General features: G+C 34.8%; 1 protein-coding gene across 3 annotated transcripts; it reads left to right on the forward strand.

Annotated features, from left to right (window-relative positions):
• Positions 1-10,779: 10,779 nt before the first annotated feature.
• Positions 10,780-22,305, forward strand: LOC133870141 (uncharacterized). Of its 3 annotated transcripts, none has more exons than XR_009900644.1 (19): positions 10,780-10,918; positions 11,041-11,227; positions 11,742-11,904; positions 13,011-13,147; positions 14,432-14,535; positions 14,711-14,806; positions 16,080-16,173; positions 16,796-16,916; positions 17,032-17,231; positions 18,119-18,210; positions 18,282-18,337; positions 19,313-19,402; positions 19,570-19,669; positions 19,878-19,982; positions 20,068-20,140; positions 21,118-21,281; positions 21,518-21,572; positions 21,925-22,030; positions 22,170-22,305. XR_009900644.1 is itself a non-coding variant. In XM_062307198.1 (18 exons), exons 1-18 carry the CDS (start codon positions 10,916-10,918, stop codon positions 21,978-21,980), a joined length of 1,896 nt encoding a protein of 631 aa, XP_062163182.1. In that variant the 5' UTR covers positions 10,780-10,915; the 3' UTR covers positions 21,981-22,156. The 3 variants fall into 3 exon arrangements, 1 of the variants encoding a protein (XP_062163182.1); XR_009900645.1 differs by having other exon boundaries at positions 22,166-22,299; XM_062307198.1 differs by lacking the exon at positions 22,170-22,305 and having other exon boundaries at positions 21,925-22,156.

A 22,305-nucleotide genomic window follows, 5' to 3' on the forward strand; every position in this document is an offset into this window, starting at 1 on the left:
TCCGTTCAAAATTGACGGATTTCAACGTCAGAGACGCGTGGCACCATTAAAATTGCGATATATGACTGCCATATTTTTTTTTTATTTTGAATATTATAAAATTCAACTTTTCATTTAAATATTATTTAGTTTAAAATTATATTTTTATTTAAAATTCATTATTCTCGCTTTTTGCCGTTTTGGGATGCAAAATTACTTATTAAGTTTTTAGATTCGATTTTTTTTAACATTTTCTCTTTAATTGATAATATGGCTAATTCATTTAATTTTTCTTGTGACATTGTTGATCTTATGTAGAATTTTATTAATTTTAATTTTAAAAAACTTATTTATGCAAAACAAACAGTAACATATATTGTTAATAATATTATATAAGCGATACTCTTTTTTTGAACAAAGCGTACCTGCATACATTAAAAAGAGGACCCAAAGGTCCAATTACAGCGGTTAAGGTGTACAAAGACTCCCTAAACACAAAATCAGAACTAATTTATGATTTGGGAGCAAACTACCAAAAAAACACTCAAAGATTACAAGATCATACATGAAAAGCCACTCTTACCAAATACGCACCATTACTAAAATTAAAAGAGTGCTGATATAATCTACGCTAAAAAGCGAAAAAAAAAAATCTAATAATATTCGAGCATCAAAGAGGCAGCTTGCAAATCTAACCAAAGAAAAACATCCGGCAACAGATTTGGCATCAACAGAGCATGTGACGAAGATCGCACAGCCAAAAACACACCACGCTGACGACATGGAAGATGGCCGGAATACTGCAACACAAAACCAGAATCGAAAAAATCACTATGGTAATCTCCGGAAAAATCTCCACCTTTGAAATGTCCCATAGCAGGTTGTCTCTCTACAATGGAAATCTCCCATATCATGGACACGTACAAAACCATGTTAAAAACAGACGGTTGAAGCCACCTGTAAGCTACCAACCGCATCAATAGCCTTAGAAAAGACTACTTGTCCAATCTTGGGACTGCATGCCACAAAAATTGGTGAACATACTCCACAGAAAACAGTTCCAGAAAAACCTGCGGTATCCATGCGGCAGGTGCGGAGGAAATTATAACCGTGCCAGTTATGGAACAAACCGGATACCCTTTTTCCAGCGCAAAGCCCGGCCCTCCAACAACTGTTAGTAGCGGTTGATCCTCCTACCGCCGTTGCTGCAAGCCATTGTGTGCAACCACCGTAAGGGGCCACAGTTTATTCCACCAGTATCTTCACCTAGAACCGGATCTACTATCCGCCCTGCTTGGCAACCAGCAAACTTCTCCTCTACCTACTTGACCACACTGGACCAAACACGTTTCACCCAGGACTGTGAAACCATTTGACCCAGATTGGGTGTCCTTCTCCGAATAAAACCACAATGAAAACATTAAAACTACATCTTCATCCCCGAAAAGGACGAGACAACACTACCTTATTCTCCAAGAGGACAACATCACCCTAGGAAATAAAAACACCTTACCAATTGCTAAAACCACAAATACAAAACGTCATAGGAGGAGGGAAGCATAGTGCTTCCCTCCTTCTCAACGGCCAAGATTTTTAACTTTTCACTCTCTCACGGGAAAATAACTGCTACATAGCAAAAAGTTTTATAATTCTTGCTGGCTAAAGGTCAAATCAATAACATACTTATCTTCATATAAGTGATACTTACATTATGAAAAGAATCAAGTCTTTTTATATAATTTAATTTGTCAATTGGAGCACTTTCTTCTATTTGTAAAGTCTATGTTAAAACTTTTAGTTCTGAAAATAAAAATTTCTGCAATGATTTTAGTGAATTGAATAGTAAGTTATTGGGAAATAACGAAAATAGAGAATAAGAGAGAAATTCAAATTCGAATAAGGCTTTAATAGGAAAATTGAAATAAAAAATGGAAACTTATAAAGACTCCGATTTTTGATAGGATCCTATAAAGAGTAAGATTTGAAATGGAAACTTAGAGTCATTCCATCTTCTTAGCTTCTTTTTTTCTTTCTTTTTTTTCTCGTATTTCATCTTTGAACGTTGGACTTAACTTAAGGCTTTCAATTTTGGTAATTAAGGCGTTCGTTGCTTTTGAGACTTTCCATATCTTCATATTATTTATTTATTTTTCATTGTATTTTGTCTTTGAATGCTGGACTTAACTTAAGGCATTCAATTTTGGTAATTATGGCATTCATGCGTGACTTTTAAAACTTCACATATCTTCTTAGCATTTTTGTTTTTTCATTATATTTTGTCTTTAAACGTTGTACTTAACATAAGGCCTTCAATTTTGGTAATTAAGGCCTTCAAGACTTTTGAGATTTCTATGTCTTCTTAGCATTTTCTAATTTTAATGCATTTCTTAAATTTATTTTTACCATAATTTGGGGCCTTATTAAATTGTATTGATAGTAATTAAGGCCTTTTTTTCAAGAATACTTTTTTTTAATTGGGGGCCTTAAGCGGCCGCCTTATCCGCCAAAGGCTCCAGCCGCCCTGAGTATAAAATCCAATATGAAACGACGCCGTTTATATATATATATATAAAGGAGGCGGTTCATGGTTAATGGAAGGATTAAGTAATGCGATTTTTATATATGTAAATAATGCTAAGTAATTAAGTGGTCGAGTCCCCTGATTCATTCATTTAATCTGCGTGTCTTGCTTTATACGTTGTAGACTTTCATGTAGTAACGTAATGGTGCGTAGGATTATCTACTACTTGTTCATCGATCTCCTGTATTCTTACTCTATATATACATGGAGGTTATTCAAAAAAGTAGAGTGAACATCAGGCCAAATGTATATGTCGATCGATTATTTTATTCATTTCGATTGCTATTGTTCATACATATCTAAGACAGCGATCGAAAACAATCCAGCTCCATAATTTTATCAACGCAATATATTAAATTGGATAAATTGCTCATTCTTCCCCAAGTTTATTTCACTCACATCTCTCATGAGAGCCTCAATTGATTCTGCACGTGCAACAAAGCAAAACATATTAGTTAAAAGAACGAACTGATCGTCAAGAACAAGAATGTACACATATATTTTCACATGCAAACTATGAGAGAGATTACTTGCTCCAGTCCACATTGGGGTCAATGGTTACAGTAAAATCGATCTTGCATAGTGAATTAGCTAGTACTAGGATGCTAGATAAATTGGGTCAGATGTTTGATAAAATTGTGTTTTTAAATTGCAGGTATGGAGGTGCATTTTAAAAAAAAACTTATAATTTTAAAGGATAAACTACAATTTTATCAAACATTTAACTACATTTTTAAAGCTCATTAAATTTGGATGTGATCCATTATACAGTAAAAGACTATATATATATATATATATATATGCATGCGTAAACCAAGTGTTCCTTAGGTCACCGGCCGTTGTCTATTATTGGGATCTACATATGGTTTGTGTTATGATTTTAAGAGTTAATGGTTTAACAAAATTTGTATTGGTTCCAACACTTTTAGATCAATAGTTTGGCTACATATAATGGTCTCCCGCAAATAACAGGTTCGTTTAGTAACTCTTTTTAGGAATGTATTTTGCTTTTTTGATTAACATTTCAAAACAAAATATTTAAACTATTTTCACTTTTATATCTGTTAGATTATATTATGTGTTCATATGCAAGTACCTTGTCCTACATTAGTTATTTGTGTGTTTATCTCTGATACTATGTTGAGAATAATATAGTATATTGAATGTGATCACACAAAGCACTAAAAAAACAGCATGTAAAATTTTTGCAAAAGGAACCCGGACCAAAGAAAGAGAGAGAGAGAGAGAGAGAGAGAGAGAGAGATTACGTGCTGCAATCGACAGGAGGGCCAATAGGTATTGGATTGTCAACTTTGCAAGCTTGGGGGATCAAATTAGCTCTCTCAGGCTTAACACCATGTTCTACAGCAAATTGTCTGAGACATTGACAAAGAGCCCTGCGTGTTTTAGTGGTACCGGACTGTTTGAAAACATTCTGTGCGCCTACACAACAATCGTGGCTTGGCAGTTGTTCAGGGCCAGAACCCACCAAGAAGGACTGGCAGGGAATCAAACTCGTTAGGGCATCATTACATGTTATGGCGCCATTTGAAGGGCACGCACTGAAGACCAAAAACATCAACCCTAAAGCCAAAACAGACAGACCCATTGTCCTCTCCATTTTTATTTTGGTATCTCTCGGAACTGAAAAATTATATGCTGATATATTAGAATGGCTTAAATTACAATGAAGATATGAAATGCTTTATATACACAACCTGACACGGATTAGAAAAGGAAAATAACGAAAAACTATTGGACAGTACTATCAATTACAGTAGCACAATATTGACAGCTTGATTTTCTCTAGCATAATTGATTCTTGGACTTTCCATTCAGTTGTGTGATCTTTCCTTTCTGCAGAAGAGTGTACCTTGAGTAGCTGGCAAGTGTTGGTAATTTGACTTGGAGCACATGTCTTGCCTAAACCGATTTATTTCTTTCTATCTTGGACTACTAGGCTATTAATTTGTCATCTGTTGAGTTGAATCTCGCATATATTTTTTTGGATTAAATACTTTTTTGCTCCTTGTGATTTAAAAACTTCATTTTTTGCACCCTGAGTTTTCATTTTTTTCATAGGTAGTATCTGTATTATGGGAAAAGACAGAAATAGTACATCCGTCCATTTTTTTGTCCAAAATTGACGGATTTCAATGTCGGCGACGCGTGGCACCATTAAAATTGCGATACGTACATGTCTGCCATATATATATATATTTTGAATATTATAAAATTCAACTTTTCATTTAAATATTATTTAATTCTAAATTATTTTTTAATTTAAAATTCATTCTTCTCGCTTTTTGCCGTTTTGGGATGCAAAATTATTTATTAAGTTTTTATATTCGATTTTTTTTAACATTTCCTTTTTAATTGATAATATGGTTAATCCATTTAATTTTTCTTGTGACATTGTTGATCTTATGTAGAATTTTATTAATTTTAATTTTGAAAAATTTATTTATGTAGAAGCAACAGTAACAGATATTGTTAATAATATTCTATAAACGATACTTACATTAGCAAAAGAATCAAGTCTTTTTATATAATTTAATTTGTCAATTGGAGCACTTTCTTCTATTTGTAAAGTTTATGTTAAAACTTTTAGTTCTGAAAATAAAAATTTCTGGAATGATTTTAGTGAATTGAATAGTAAGTTATTGGGAAATAATGAAAATAGAGAAGAAGAGAGAAATTCAAATTCGAATAAGGTTTGAATAGGAAAATTGATAAAAAATGGAAACTTATAAAGAGTCGGATTTTTGATAGGATCTTATAAAGAGTAGGATTTGAAATGGAAACTTAAAGTCTTTCCATCTTCTTAGCTTCTTTTTTTCTCATTGTATTTTATCTTTGCACGTTGGACGTAACTTAAGGCCTTCAATTTTGGTAATTAAGGCCAGCCTTCATGACTTTTGAGACTTTCCATATCTTTTTAGCATTTATTTATTTATTTATTTCATTCTATTTTGTCTTTGAACATTGGACTTAACTTAAGGAATTCAATTTTTGGTAATTAAGGCATTCGTTACTTTTTAGACTTAACTTAAAGCTTTCAATTTTTGTAATTAAGGCGTAAATAAGTTTTACTTATTAAGTTTTTATATTTGATTTTTTTTAACATTTCCTTTTTAATTGATAATATGGCTAATCCATTTAATTTTTCTTATGACATTGTTGATCTTATGTAGAATTTTATTAATTTTAATTTTGAAAAACTTATTTATGTAGAAGCAACAGTAAAAGATATTGTTAATAATATTCTATAAGCGATACTTACATTAGCAAAAGAATCAAGTCTTTTTATATAATTTAATTTGTCAATTGGAGCATTTTCTTCTATTTGTAAAGTTTATGTTAAAACTTTTAGTTCTGAAAATAAAAATTTCTGGAATGATTTTAGTGAATTGAATAGTAAGTTATTGGGAAATAATGAAAATAGAGAAGAAGAGAGAAATTCAAATTCGAATAAGGCTTGAATAGGAAAATTGATAAAAAAATGGAAACTTATAAAGAGTCGGATTTTTGATAGGATCTTATAAAAAGTAGGATTTGAAATGGAAACTTAGAGTCTTTCCATCTTCTTAGCTTCTTTTTTTCTCATTGTATTTTATCTTTGCACGTTGGACGTAACTTAAGGCCTTCAATTTTGGTAATTAAGGCCGCCTTCATGACTTTTAAGACTTTCCATATCTTTTTAGCATTTATTTATTTATTTTTTTCATTCTATTTTGTCTTTGAACATTGGACTTAACTTAAGGCCTTCAATTTTGGTAATTAAGGCATTCGTTACTTTTTAGACTTAACTTAAAGCTTTCAATTTTTGTAATTAAGGCGTTCATGACTTTTGAGACTTTCCATATCTTCTTTGCATTCATTTATTTATTTATGTTTCATTGTATTGTGTCTTTGAATGTACGACTTAACTTAAGGCATTCAATTTTGGTAATTATGGCCTTCATGTGTCATGACTTTTGACACTTTCCATATCTTCTTAGCATTTTTTTTTTTTCCATTCTATTTTGTCTTTGAACGTTGGACTTAATTAAGGCGTTTAATTTTGGTAATTAAGGCCTTCATAACTTTTGAGACTTTCTATATCTTCTTAACATTTTTTAATTTTAATGCATTTCTTAAATTTATTTTTACCATAATTTGGGACCTTGTTAAAGTGTATTGATGGTAATTAAGACCTTTTTTTCTTCATAAATATATTTTATTTTAATTGGCCGCCTAAAGCCCCAACCGGCCCTTTATATGTAGAAGTATGAGTAGATACAAAATAATTTTTTTCACAAAATAATTTTGTTATTTCAGATTTTGTTTATCTTTCTTTTTCTTTTTTTTTTCTTTTTTTTTGGGACATCAGAGTCAAACAGTTTTGAGTCTTTTGAGGTCCTTTACACTAGACTTAATACCCATCTTTGTTCATGCGGATTAATAATATTTAATACCCATTGTATGACATATGGGCCGTCGAGTTGAGTAATTCTAGATGTCATATTCATGTCTTTTTTGTGTTCCTCTAAAAATGATGTACATTTTAAAATCACTATTTGATCAAAATTCAATTTTAATCAATCACAAGCATAATTGTGATTTTAAAAATCACTTCATTTTTAGAGGGATACTAGAGGGACATGAGTATGACATCTAGAATTACTCCGACAAGCCCATATAACTGGCAGAGTACTATCCAATTGATTTGGGCTCACCAAATTATTGGCGCACAAGATTCTCTCATACACTACTATCATACCATTTGGACAATTTTCATAATCACCTCATGCGCACCACATCTTAAGCATAGGGCACAATAAGAAGTGGAGGAACGTGAAATAAACCACTTTGAAGACAATCATTGTGAAATAATCAACAGTAAACAATTGAGTGTAAGTCATTATAAAATGCAACACAAAACCATGTAAATGAGACTTTTTGGTCTCTACCCAAAACTATGTTATATTTCTATTTTGAACAATTTTCTTAGATACATACTGACTTAAGCATTAGAATCATTCCCCCATCGACCCTCACCAACAAACTCAATTGTGTACTTTTCTCCTTTTTTGCATATGCTTTCGATTGATATTTTGACACGAGGAAAACTACTCTCTAACACCCCTGGAGAGAGAGAGAGAGAGAGAGAGAGAGAGAGAGAGAGAGAGAGAGAGAGAGAGGGGCTTGAGAATTGCAACATTTTTTTTTGTTGGTATTGATATAACATGATTTTAGAAAGTCAATAGGACAAAAAGATTATATAAAATGAACTCCAAAAAAATATGAGAAATAAATTGATCAAATTAACAAGAAATCCAAATTTAAAGAGGCTAATTCATACGTTACCCTAATTTTAATTGCTTCATGTGGGCTATTACCACAAATAAGGTGGAAGGTAGAAAAATGCTTGTAGTCTACCATTTTTACAAAAAAAAACCTCACGCAGAAGTCCACCTGAATGAAAAAAAAAAATTAAGCAATAAAATTTCATAAACAACAATATAATTATTTAATAGTTAATGTGCCAGTTTATATGAGCGTCACGTGAACTATCACATTAATTTTTTTAAATAATTTAATAGTTAAAATATTTTTTTTCTTAAATGACAAGTTTTTTGGTTAGATCATCTCCCGCGTAGTATCTATTTTAATTATTCGAAACACATATTTTTCTTTTTCTTTTTTATTTAAACCACCATTTTTTTTAAAAAAAAAAAAATTTAACTATTAGCTTTTTCACTTCAATTCGAGCAGATTATTTATTATACTCCCTATTTTTTTTAAAAAAAATATATATTATTTTTTAATCTTTTTTATTATTTTCTTTCATCTCTCTCTAGTCCGCAATCTCGATCTCTCCCTCTGAACCGCAAGCTACCAACCAACAGGTCACCACCATTCACAACCCAGCCGTTCAGCCGCACCAAACCCCCATCAAAGCTAGACGTCTTCCTTTGTTTCTCTTCCACTCCGAGAGAAACTAAGAGAGACAAGTCGTAGCCCTTATCTCCTCCCTCATTACACAACCCAACAACCACAGCCACAGCCAAACACCCCCCTTTCACCAATCAACCAAAAAATATAGTACCTCAAACAATCAAAACAAACAAAGGGTGTACCTCAATCAATCGATAATGAATTTCAAAACTCTATAACCCAAATCAAATAACCATTGAAATTATAAAACCGAGCAAGTGACAGAGAGAGATAAAGAGGGTTTCCGAGACAATGATGAAGAGGGACCGAAAGAAATGTAAAAGAAGAGAAATAGGATTTGGGTGAACGAGGAGAAAGGAATCAATTGGGTGAAGAAGGAGGAGAAATAAATGTTGTTGAGAGATGTGTTCGGTGAAGAGAAACACATGTTGCTGATGAGAGGTGTGTTTCAGAGAAGGAAGAAATGGTTTGGATGGAAAGGAGGAGAATAGTGAAACAATAAACAAACAGAAAGTAATCGTTGCAGTGAATATTTAATTCTTGTAGTTTTACACTGTAGCAAATATGCATTTTTTTAGCTCTTTAGAACACTCCCAGCAGAGTAGCTATTTCCTTCTTTTAGTTAAAGTAGCCAAGTAAAACAACAAAAAGCCAACTCCATCAGATTATGCAGCCTAACGCCAGAGTTGAGGAATGCTGCATTTGTGAACAGTATCACGCCACATGTGGCGTGATACTGTTCACAAACCTATAATTTTTTTTTATTATTCTCTCTCTCTCTCTCTCTTTCTCTCTCTCTCTCTCTCTCTCTCTCTCTCTCTCTCTCTCTCTCTCTCTCTCTCTCTCTCTCTCTCTCTCTCTCTCTCTCTCCCTTTGAGTCTCTCAAAACTTCTACCTTCCTCTCCAACTCTTCTCCTGCCTTCTCCCTTTCCCTATCAAACCTCAAACGATGCAACTCCTCCCTACCTCGCCGTGATGGAGTCCCTGATCCTCAGGGTTCTGAGGGCAGCAATTTGGGGCGGGATGGGGCCGGAGAGAGAGTTGTGAGAGAGATCGAGAGAGAGGAGTCCGGCGGCGTTGAAGAGACGGGAAGGGATGTGCTTTGAATTTCCAGGGTGAAAATCGCCGCGTGGCTCGTCGATGCGTGTAGTTTCGGCGGTCTCGTGGAGCTCGACCTCTCGTCCAACGCGCTCTCCGGTACAGTCCCGAGCGTTTTGAGCGCTTGTGAGTTTGGTGCCTACGCGCTCGCCGTAGGTTCGCCCTGAACACCGCGAACTTGGGCTAGTGCTCCTCCTGGCTTGCGAGCCGTACGACTTGCCGTCGAATTTCATGGGCTATCGGCATACTTTGGTCCGGTAATGAAGGTGTTGAACGGAGTGATGTGTTTTTAGTGGAGATGTATTTTTAATTAAAATGAATACAAATATTAAAATTGATTATTTTATAAAATAAAGAAAAAGTTTAGATAAGCTGATGGAGAAGGGGTTGAAAAGTGATTAGCTAAACTAGAGAAAGTTGATTTTGGTTAGCTATTCTAGATAAAATTTTAGATAAGCTGCTGTGAGTGGTCTTACAGCTATAACCTGGCGGTGGCGAAGATGAAAAAGTGTTCATAATAGTTAAATTCAGGCTATTTAGCTATTATGTGTTCTTTAGTCACTATGCTGGAGTTGCTCTTATAAAAGTGCAAACATAGACGGATAATAATCGTCCGGAGCAAATAACGGTTTTAGAGAATGTAGTTACGATTAATAATTACACTCTCATTTTATCTATAATATATATAATTAATTAAAGTCATACATCCCTATATTTATTTATTTTTTTTCTTTTATTTGGGTAATCAAAATTCCGATTACGTTATGAGACAATGACATTCCATGGCTAATAATCATGAATCGTGTAACAATCAAAATCTTAATTTATTTAAGCTTGAATATAGTAATAGCTGCATTATAAAATATTACCTTATATTTTAAGCTTACATATAGATTTAGATAGTAATTTAAAACGCCCATTACTTTATATGTAGATTGTTAATAATCACACACGCATCCGAATTTTTAACCTTTAGAACTTGGTAATACGGAAAAAAAAAAAAAAAAAAAAAATCAATCCGACAGCAGAAACTATGCCGTTTCATGATGTATAAACGGTGGCTTTTCTTATCGCCGCTTGTCAAAAACGGATCGTCTACTGGCTTCCAGAAATACAGCGGCAATTATGTGGCCGTATCAGCACCGTTCATCGTTGCAAAACATGACGTGTCATGCAGACCGATTGTCGACGCCTCCGAAACTTAAAAGCCTTTTTGAAACAAAGGAAGGAAAAGAAAACCCTCTAAAAAACCCTCCAAAATTCCCCGATAACCGTCCCTCTCTTCAGACACTCGCATTCAGCTCCTAATCAGCTTCCATGGTGAGCATCTCTCTCGCTCTCTCTCTCTCTCTCTCTCTCTCTCTCTCTCTCTCTCTCTCTCTCTCTCTCTCTCTCTCTCTCTCTCTCTCTGTATTTACTTTGTGTCTGTGCTCCATTTACAGGACTCTCAGCAGGAACAATCTCCGTCTCTCGAAGACTGCTTGAAGCTCCTGCAAGGCGAGAGAGATGAGCAACGCCTCGCTGGTCTCCTGCTGGTCACCAAATTTTGTAAAGGAGACGACCACGCTTCGCTTCGTAGGGTGTACGACGCCGTCGGAGTTCGCTTCCTGGATCGGCTCCTTAGAACCGGTAATATTTGTATCTCCTGTTTCGTTTCCGAGAAACGAAATGCTGGAAAGTAAAAAGAGAAGAGAACTTAAGAAATTTCATTTATTTTATGAATTAGGAAAATCGAGTAGTTTTACTAGGTTTGCTACTTATATCGATTCCCTAATGGTCTATATTTTGTTGTTCAAGTGCAAAGAAAATGTTGAAAATTAATTGAAATTACAAGTCTTGAATAATTTGCTTCAAGATGTTATATTGATTTTATGTGTGCTCCATCTTAGCTCAAGGAAACAATGGAAGTTTAAGGGGGAAAGAGCCAAAAGATTGTACCCTTTGAATCTTTCCTTCCAAGTTGGAAAATGCAACTCAACCGAAGCCAAAACCCTATAGTGGAATTGGTTGGGTGAAGCTCGCTTTCTTTTGGTTTAGAATTATGAAAAACGCCAAATTCAAGAAATTCAATTCAATCCAATTTATTTTCTTGTCTACTACACAAAAATGTTGAAACTCTAATATTGCCCATGTGTGTGGTAAGGGATGGGAAAAGGAACCATTAGTAGCAGTGGCGCCGATAATCGTGATGAATACTTGAAGCTATCTGTTACGGTTCTTGCTGCCTTCTGTCGCGTTCCTGAAATTGCTTCTTCAGAAGACATGTCTGTGAAGATTCCACTGATACTCGAAATAACGTCGAAGAAGTAAGGTCTCATCCTTCTTCTTCTTTTTGATTATTGATGAATTGAAAGGAGAAAGAGCTAGAACATGTTATCTGCAATTTTAGCCCATGTTTTTTTCTTTTTCTTTATTTATAACTTGAAACATAACTACAAATTTTTATGTTATTCTGGCCGTACTTTAGTTTTAAATTCTTTGGTATTTGTGTGACAAGAGGAATGGAAGGATTAGAGCTTTAGAGATCCTAAACCAAAAGGTAAAATGTAAAGCTCTGGTATAGTCTTAGGAATGCTTACTTTAAAAATAAAAAAATTGGAAGATGAAGGAAAGGGAATGACAAATACTCCTGTGGGAATCAGTACTCTGAATGTTGGTAAGCAAGCCGATTTGGTTTATGGTATACTGCTTGGAGATTTTGCTGGTCCACCATGACAGTGATACTAGATGTTGGGTTCTATTCTTCTAGAGGCCAAAAAATCATATATATTTCTTTACTCTCTGTAGTAATACTCTGATTTTAAATTGAATAGGTCATACTTTAGGTTTACAGCACAAATGTGGGCGGAGTAAAGAAACACATATGTAAGAAATATAGGTTGGTTTGTATGAATGCCTTTTGAGAGTGGATTGATTGACATTGAATGTATGATTTGTTAAATGTTAGACATAGCAGCATCACCACGGGTGAGATCTAAGGAAGTTGTCTAACATGGTTTCTTGGTCATTCGTACAAAACCAAATTACTCTAGTGGTGTTGAGTGATTTGGTTGATGGGTGCTAGAAGAAGGTGAATTCTAGGAAAGAAGTGCATTGCTGAAGTATTCTGAAAGATGTGGTGTTCTATGACTGAGAGAAAATCGTAGTGCACATTGTTTTGACTGGCTTGTTAGGTTCATTAAGCTTATCAAAGATTCAGTGCTTATCTGCTGCTTGGCTTAGGGATATCTGCTCTTTTTTTATTTAGTCAGTAATTGTCTTACTCTTCTTATTGTGCATTATTTTCCAAGAGATTTAGGTTCTATATTAAATTGTAAAAGGTGCCTATTTTGTTTGGTCCAGGAATTGAGTTTTTGATAAGTACTGCTCACACTTAGTTGATTGTTGATTGGTGGACTTCCCTCTTTTTCAGTTCAGGCTCCTCTGTGCTTGAAGAATGCTATGAATTTCTGTACCTAGCATCAACTGCTGCTGAAGATGGAGTTGTGACATTATATGAATCTGGAGTCATGAAAGTGCTAGCTTCTCAAATGTCTACTTTTCCAGATGGTAAGCATTATTATTCTTGTCTTGACTGAGTTTTACTGATGACTGTGTAGCAATCCTGTTTATGATTTATTTCCGTATACTGAAGCCTTTTAGTATGCATATTGCTTTGCTACATACAAAAAGGGGAAACAGTGAAATCTAAGCATGTAGAGACTACTATCTTTTAGAGTGTGTTATGATTAGTACCTTTTACAGCGTCTAAGCGTCCTTCTTTTGTAATTTTTTGTCAGGTAGAACATGTATTAGATGGGTGAGATTATGGCAGTGATGGTGTGCTTAAGGTAAAAAGTGCCAGAGGAAATGCACTTCTTAACTCTAGAGCGAAGCACATGTAACCAAGTGTATATAAAGTGCAAAAAGTGCATTTTTGAGAAGTGTCAGGAGCTAAACAGTGATTTTCTCATTTTCTTATTAAGGAAATATAGTTAATTTAAGATAACCATTAAATCCCAAACCGGTTAGAATCTACTATTGAATATTAAACTAATTGAAGTCTAGTATTGATTAATTAGATGCTGCAGCCATGGAAAAAAGATCAAGTTGCTGTGTCTACAGTTTTGGCAATTTGAAACTTGGTTCATATCAGTTTTTAGGTTGGGTCTTTATTTCATGTGTCATTGTTAGTGTTGTTAAGAAAGTGTTCGTAAAGTACAAAGAGCCAGAAGACAGGCACTTCTGAACCCAAAAGTGAAGAGCATGTAATTAGGCATACTCAAAGCATGTAAAGCATACGCTTTTTATGAAGCATGAGATGCTAAATATTTTAGTTTTTGATTTTTTTATTTAAAAAATTCAAATGGTTGGATCTAAACCATCTATAATTTCTAGATAATTATTTGGGGCAAATCGAACAAAAAATGACGTGACACTTAAAAAAAAGTTATCTGAAAACAAAAAGTAGATGTTGTTTAAACAAAAATGATATGCTATTTTTCTAATTATTTATCAATTGAGCAATTTAATGATATGGAATAAATTGTGGTAAAAACATATTGTACTTATCATTATTTAACAATATAGTAATATGGTATTGTGATTACCGTCTAAAGATCTTGCACGATAGTATGCTTATCTAGTAGATCCAAAGAACCAAAATGGCTTGTTATGTGTTTAAAAAATGTGCATTTAATTCAATTAGGCATGCTGTGCTTTAAATTTTGTGCTCAGACTCTATGAGGCCGTTGCTCTTAAGTGAGCTTGACGCATTTAACAATACTGAATTATGGATTTGTGGTCTTTAATTTTAGTTTTCACAGAAGTAATGTGATGCAAATCGTTTTGCAGATTCTCATCTGATGGAAGTAGCTACAAAACTTGTGCTGTTATTACTAAGTAAGCTGTCTTTGGATGTCATTACCAATGACTATTTATTCGAGCTCTCAGTGATTGTAAGTTTATATTTTTGATAGCTGTTTTACCTTTTTTCAAAGTTCATTTCGTGTTTCTGTTACCTATTTTGTGGTCTACTAAATTTCTATAAACTTGGTTGATGTGATTTACTTTTATTATGGCAAACAATTGTCTTGGACTCTTGAGCATCTTCAATAATTTTTTTTTTTTTAGGTGGCAACAATGGCAAGACCATTTGCCATATTGCAAAAGGCCCTGAAATTTGAAGTGCTCCACCTACTCTCTGCCATGCTCTCCTCAAAAAATTCGGTATCCAGTCATCTTTAAAGTGTTATTTTAAGATATACTAGCTTTAATGATACTAGGTTTGTTATTATTATTCATAGCACCAATGAAAGTTTTGTCAGTTCACATTAAACTGTAGGGCATTTTATTTATTGGTTGGGTGACTGCACCTGTAACTCTTGACTATATCGAACTTGGTTCTTAGGGAATATACAATTGATGTGTCGAGACATTTTAAATTTGAGTTGTTGCTTGAGCTTTTAAATTTTGGGCATTTACTTGATTCAATTCATTATATAGTTTAATTTTTTAAAGTTGGTAAGTTAGACACACACTTAATGGAGTCTAGAACCCATGACTTTATCCTGTATCTTGTTCTTCTAGGGGAGAAAGTGCTATTTGAGCTAGAGCTCATTGGTTTTAATGTATGATATACTTGTTCCCCATGCCAATCCCCATCAAGAACAATGTGAGGCACTTTGAAGTGCCATTCACGTTGATTCTTGAGCAAGTTCAGGAATATTGCGAGAAGGGGAATGGGCAACCAGCAAAACCTCCAATTTTGTGATTTAATTTTGGACAATTTATGAAAGTGGCATGTTATTGTGGTGGATTGGTGTTGTTGATCATCTTATTCTTCATGGTGAGGTTGCAAGAGAATTATGGAGCTCGCCTTTTCAGTTGTTTGGGGTTGCATGGGTTATGCCTCAAAGGGTGAGATATTTGTTGATGAGTTGGAGGGGACAATTGGGATACCTTAATGTTTTGGAACTGTGGAGGTTGACTCCTTTATGTTTAATGTGGTGTATTTGGAGATAAAGGAACGCAAGGAGCTTTGAAGATCGTGAGATGGCGATGCTAGAGTTGAAAAAGATGATGTTCCAATCCATTTATACATGGATAATAGTGTTTATTAGATTTTCTGTTTCTAATTTCTCGGAGTTTTTGGAGTTTTGTTCCTTTTCAATACTTTAGGGATTCCTCTTCTCTTTTAATGAATTTGACCGACATAAAAAATAAAAAAAATAAATAATAAATAATAATAATAAAAAAACAACAACAAAAAAAAAAACTATGTTGGTTTATTCAAGCACAGGGAATTTGTTAGCTTGCATCTAGTGGTGACATTTGGAACTCCATCAGAATCCTTATCTAATCTGTACTTCAGATCATGAAGTTGCAAGAATCATGTTTATAATCCTTGCATCATGATCTTTTTGTCTTTGTGCTATCATGTATTATGTTTCTGATTTAACTGATGTTGACACTGATTGTGATCTTTTCTTTGTATTTTCAGGCACCACTTTATGATGCTCTTCGTGCACTGCCAAATGGTAGTTGGTCAGATTATATGCGTGATGGTATCGCAGCTATCTTACATAGTCGTGTTGGTATGTTGAACTATTTTTATTTCATTCCATTTACAATTTTGTTTTATTTTTAGTTTTTCACAAGTGAAGATTGCGACGATATGCTTTTGCTTTTTCCTTCCACTATTGATCAAATCTGTTCTTTAAAGTGTCTTGTATTTTTATCATTTGAGGGTCAAAAAGTCTCTTTGTTTCTGACAGCATTTCTCTCGATGCTGCATTTTAAAGGGTGTTTGGCTGAAGAATGCACTGAGGGCACCTCAAGTGGGCTCTAAATTTTTTAGATGGAATTGCATGTGTTGGTTTACTTTTTTTGATTCTCTTTCTTTTGCTTATGGTGTCCAAGAGGTGCAAAAAATTTGTTAGGATGAGTTCTCTTGATTTTTTTTTTTTTTTTGTGTTTTCTCTAGTTTGGTAAGGTTGGTGCTCTTTGAGTTGTGATCGAATTCTGTGTACACCGCTTGTTCCCCATTTTACATTGCAATAAAGTTGATAATTTTGAAAAGGAAAAAGGTGAATAAGCATATCTTCTCCGCAACATATATGTATCTTCTTTACAATAAGTTTTTTATTTTGCAGAAGCCACAATTTTTAATCTGCTGTTGAAGCTTATTGATGGTTATTTTTGTTCACTCTTGTGCAGCACCTGCTGAAAGGCTTGAGGCCCTTATGTTGGCCGAGACTATGGTATCCATACTTGGGGAGCAGTGGTTGATTGGTCGAATAAACTTGCCTGATAAAGAAGATTCCATTCCAGTTGACAGGTAAGCTATGTAATGCAAAGGCTATGGTTTTTAAAGGCATCCACATCAGCCAGGTGATTCATTTTCATGCCCCCCCTCCCCCTATTTTTCTTTTTTCACCTCATTCTTTTGTCAGGTTTCTATTGCTTGTCCTACAGCAATCGAGGGTTGAAGTTGCTGTTTTGCTGAATGAGCTTGCCTACTTGAAATATGAAGCATCTAAGAATTGTTCGTCTACTGCTGAGACAATTCTTTTAAAGCAAAGAAACGTGGCTATTGCCTTTTCCTTGATGGAGAAGATAATTAAATTAATATCAGATGCTGCTGGAAATGAAGGTTTGTAAGAAAATCCTAGAGTAGCTAGCATGCGATCCAATCTTTATTAATCCGTTGAAGGTTTGTGAATATTCAATGTACTTGGAATTCACTTGAGTGAGGTGGTCACAATAATTTTTTGGCAGTTTACATTCCCTTCACTGATGCCTGTTACATTTCACCTAGCAAAATGTCAATTTAACTCATATGCTATCACATTTTACTTATGTCCTTCAAATTTGGCTATGTTGTTTCTATTTAGTTGACAAAGTTTATCTTTTCATTAGTAGTGTGGTAATGAGCAATATTTTACGGGGCAAAAAATGCCTCAGGTCAAATGTACTTGTATGATCTTGAGAACTTCCATGCATTCTGTGTGTGCATCCATGTGTGTATTAGGATAAGTGGTGGTACACTGGTCTGATAGTTGTGTCCATTTAAAACATGCGATTAGCGCAGGGTACCTTAACTATGGTTTTTATTGTAGGTTTGTTGCTTGGCCAACCTTTTGGCTACTTAGTAACGCAACCCTTAGGCCGCTTAGGTTTATAGCTTGGCCAACCTGGCCTACATCATGGGGAACATCTATACGTGCTTTAGGCCACTTTATGACACATTATTATTATTATTATTATTTTTGTAAGTAATTGGCCCCAGGAGGGGGAATAGGAGAGTCGAACTATTGAGGCGTGGTCTCCAGCCGATTAAGCTACACCCCGGGGGCATGACGCATTATTCATGCTATATAATTTTCTTTTAAAGTTATTTGTTCCCTCTTTCTAGATTTGGTGGTTTCTTCAGCTCATTGCTTTCACCTCATTTGAGTCGTATGGGAGCCCTATACTGTCAAACTTTATGTTGCTGTTTTTTCTAGGTGATCTCAATCATCTTTGTGGAATCATTCACAGGGGATCTTATAGATGAAAGCACTTTCACAAATGTGATCAGGGCACTCAATGAGACAATTAGTGTTGTTCTAGAGTATTTACAAGATGCAAAGGTAAGGTAGTGATTTGATAGCATTAAGATTTAATTTGCTGCCTCTGTAACTTCACTGTTGTGATTATACAGGAACATGGACAAAGGAAAGGAGATGATCTTCTTGCTTCAGTGAGGATTATTGGGAGGTCTGGTCAAATTCCATTTCATCCATATACTTCAATTTGTTTTTGGCTTTACAATGAATCAAGAGTGTACTGTTATTTTTCCTTCCGTATCACTTTCTAAATTCAAAATCAATCATGCATTGAATTTTTTCTCCATAATCTCCCAGGAATAAAATGTCCAGGTTAGTCGACTTTTTCTGGTAGAAGAGTCAATTGATTGGAACAGTTTGCAATGTCATACATCTTCCTTTTCTATATTCTAATGGGTTACTTTGAGGACGACTATGTTGCTCAGACTCGGGCATGGGTATCCGATGCAGATACATATCTGGGAGTCTGACTCCCTTGGTGCCTGAAACTTAGGATACAGCCAAAAAAAATGGGAACAGTAGAAGTACTGCTACAGATAGTTGTTCATATGTGCTAGATAATCAAATAAAAAAAGAAATCTCTACTATAAACTAGTAGATAATGTGATTATGATGCTGAAAGTTAAAACAAGATAATAACTTGAAAATAATTGTTGTAACTTTGCTAATTTACACTATTACGTCCTCGGATTCATAAACCACTTGTTTGATTTGTATCCAAGCATCTGAAATCTTGTCAAAGAAGACCTATGACCATGAAGAAATTGATATGTAACTAAGTATTTGGAGAAAATGTGGAAGAGTTCCTTCTCTTGCTTTTAGAGAGATCCTCCCTTTAGCCAAAGGCTGGGTGCATATTCCATGCCCTGTGTCATGTCTTGTTCAGAGGGTACGCTGGCAAAATTGCAGTCTCTTGGAAATATAGTTTGGGGAATTAAAGATAAGCAACATACTTATCTATTTAAGTACATATTATCCATCTTCCTTCCTACTGGAATATCAATTGACCGTATTCATATGCACTAGTTAGAGAACTAAGGTCTGGGCTGAATTTCCAGATCCTTTTCTAACTTGTGATTTAATTAGAAAAGATTCTCCAATAAGCTGATATATGTCTTTGAATCAGCTATCTTGCAGAGACACCCTTTGCATGCAAAGAGAAGGTCAGAGAACTATTAGAGTATATGCTTTCGATCGAAGGTGAAGATGAACAAAGGTTTAAATTCTTTCAAAACATAACTGTTTGATGGACTGATGATCTTTTGTTTTGTTTTTTGTTTTTGCGTGTGCGTGTGCATGTGCTGGGTTTTGGGGATTTGGGGGACGGGGTGTTGTTTTTATGCTTTGGGAATGACTTTTGCTCAAATTATTTCTGAACCGCAGCCCTTTCTACTCCATATGTTTTTTGCTTCCAATGTTGTGTCAAATATCGATGGAGATCGAAGGATGCAAATCTTTGGCTTCATCCGGAGGGCATAAAGCTGTAAGTCAGCATAACTTTAATTTACTTTCTGATGTCATAATATTATAGGATTGCACTGTGAGGATGGCCACTAGTGGATCACGATCCTAAAAGTCAGAATGTAGGAAAATTGAAATTTTGAATTTACTTTTTAGATATACGCATGCATTGTCTGTTGCGATGTACTAAAGTGCTTTATTAGTTTTCAGCCTATTGATTTTCTTTGCAGGTTATGGAATGCCTCATAAAACTGATTGGGCCAAATAATTGTATGGTTGAGAACAACAGTTGTGTCTTCTTGGCATGTGATACAGTCATGAATCTCCTATTAAAGGTGCTGTTGACATCGTAGTCTCACAATGTGTTTTATACTATTGTTATGCAAAACATCAACTCATTTTGCTTCTTAATGTCAATAGAAAGAGCAATTACGGTTGTTGTTGGATGAATCGACTTTTGTTCATCTTTTGAAAGCGTTGGCATATTGGACAGGTACCCTTGACTCTGTATAGTTCCCATCAATAAATTTTCATTGGCAATGGGAACAATATTGTGTGAAATACTTTTGTATTTTCAGTGAAAGAAAATACTTATTTTCCCTAGTTCGGCATGGTTTTGTTACATGCTATTTTAATACTTTCCAATGTTTTTGCTACCTTTGTGTATGTAGCATAGTGTGCAAATTGAACACGAGGTGGTCATGACTCCTGAAAAGTAACTGGGCTAGATATAGTTTTATGGTTTATGGACGGAAAACTCAGTAAAATAGTCCTGTATTTTTGGAAAATTATAATTTTGAGAGCTGTCAGAATAGAGTGGTGGAACACTTGATAACATTGTTTTTGGTTGGTCGGAAAGTTGGTGGGGTGCTAGAACTCATGCTAAAAATTGGTAAAGGAAGAATGTAACAAAGTGAATGATTGTCGCTCTCCTTCCTCATTTGGGTTTGTTATTTGTAAAATTATGTACTCCCAACATTAACTTCCCTACAGATCTGTATTCATTAACTTTTTGTCTAAATTTGTGTTGATCTACATTTTTGTTGTCATCATCAACCCACTTGAAACAAACTCCAAATTTTAACCTCTTTCTCAACTAGAAACTGGTTTGGAGCCTATACTTAAATCCAGGGTGCAGAATTCAGAAGCTTTGTGAAAATGAATGAAATATGACAGAAAGCTTCAATAAAAGGATACATAAATGACTTCCAATCTTATAAACTGGAAACAAGGGGTACTATCACTAAATTAGGAATACATATTTCAGAGTACTAGGCTGTTTTGGTCCCACATGTGTTGCAAAGTTAACAATATGCTCTGTGAGATATCTTTAACTTTTATCTTTAATTCTTGCTCATACTATTTCTGCTAGTGTTCAAGCTTGAACTTCCTATTTCATTCTATACCCTTTGGAAATAAATCTTGTAATTATTTTTGCATCTTAGTTAAAATTCCTGAACTTGGTTTCAGAAGCTATTGAAGATCCATCAGTTCTTATGATGGCTTCGAGCATTGGTGCGCTGATATTGGATTTTACATCAGAGGAGGCTCTTCTTAAGCATCCAAACTTTGATCGTAGCTCTCTTAATAGTCTTTCTAGGCTCATTGCGAGAAGTTTGGCTTCATGTGGACCGGTAAACATAATGTCTAGTTCTCATGCTCATTAGATGGGGGTTAAGGGCTCAACAAATTGCCAGAATTTTGGTTTTGGGACATGAATAACCTTATGTGCTGCACAGAAAATGGGATTGGGAGCCCGCATTCAATTGGTTTTAGTAGAATACTGTAGTATTATTTTCTGTTGGAAATATTGTTTCACGGTTTTATCATTGTCTACTTATTAAGTTGCCGCCCCTTGATCTAATTGCAGGAGATGTCTGATGCTGCGAAAGCAGAAGCAGATCTTCTTGAGATTGTTAATGCAGGTTTGTATTTAATGACTTGAAATTATAAGTGCATCTCTTAGCTCAGACCAGTCCACTCAGTCCTCCAAACTAGGTCGGAGGAAGTTCTTGCAATGTGTCCCTTAGCATGTGAGAAGTACTTGTTTTTTAAATAAAATTTCTTCAAACTTTGTCCATGCTATTAAAAAAGCATATACTTTTCACATACTCAAAGACTCATAACATTTTTATAGACTGGGTTCCTCTAACCCAGCTTTCCCATCACTCCAGAATTGTTGGATTTCTACTCTATTGACCCATTTTGAAACTTTCATCTATTTAATTCAAGATAGTTAAGTGGTTTGGGGGTTTTCTATGCCTCGTCTTCTTGCAGGATACTCTCGATGGGCTCTGAGGTTTCCCCATATAAGAGCGGCAGTCGAGAGATAAACTGGTCCTGCTTCTCAAGTGAAACTTTATTTTGTTGCCAACTGCTTGAGGTAGGTTGGCTATACTTTCAAAGTTCTTTGGAGGTTCTAAGTTTCTGAATTATACGTACTCTATAACAGATGGAAGAATTTTTTTAACTGGGGAACTTGTTTGTTTCTTGACTTTCTCTTTTGTGAATTAATCAGATAGATAGAGGTAGTCAGGAGGGAGGGACCATCCTTGTCTTTCTACCGCTCTACGCAGTGGCTCTAGCATGGCTCACTCTCTTTTGTAGCGCAGCTATTTCTTCTGTCCCTTTGCTTGCATTTGCAAGTTGTGTAAAAGG

The sequence above is a fragment of the Alnus glutinosa genome, chromosome 6 (assembly GCF_958979055.1).
Source record: "Alnus glutinosa chromosome 6, dhAlnGlut1.1, whole genome shotgun sequence".
Classification (NCBI taxonomy): domain Eukaryota; kingdom Viridiplantae; phylum Streptophyta; class Magnoliopsida; order Fagales; family Betulaceae; genus Alnus; species Alnus glutinosa.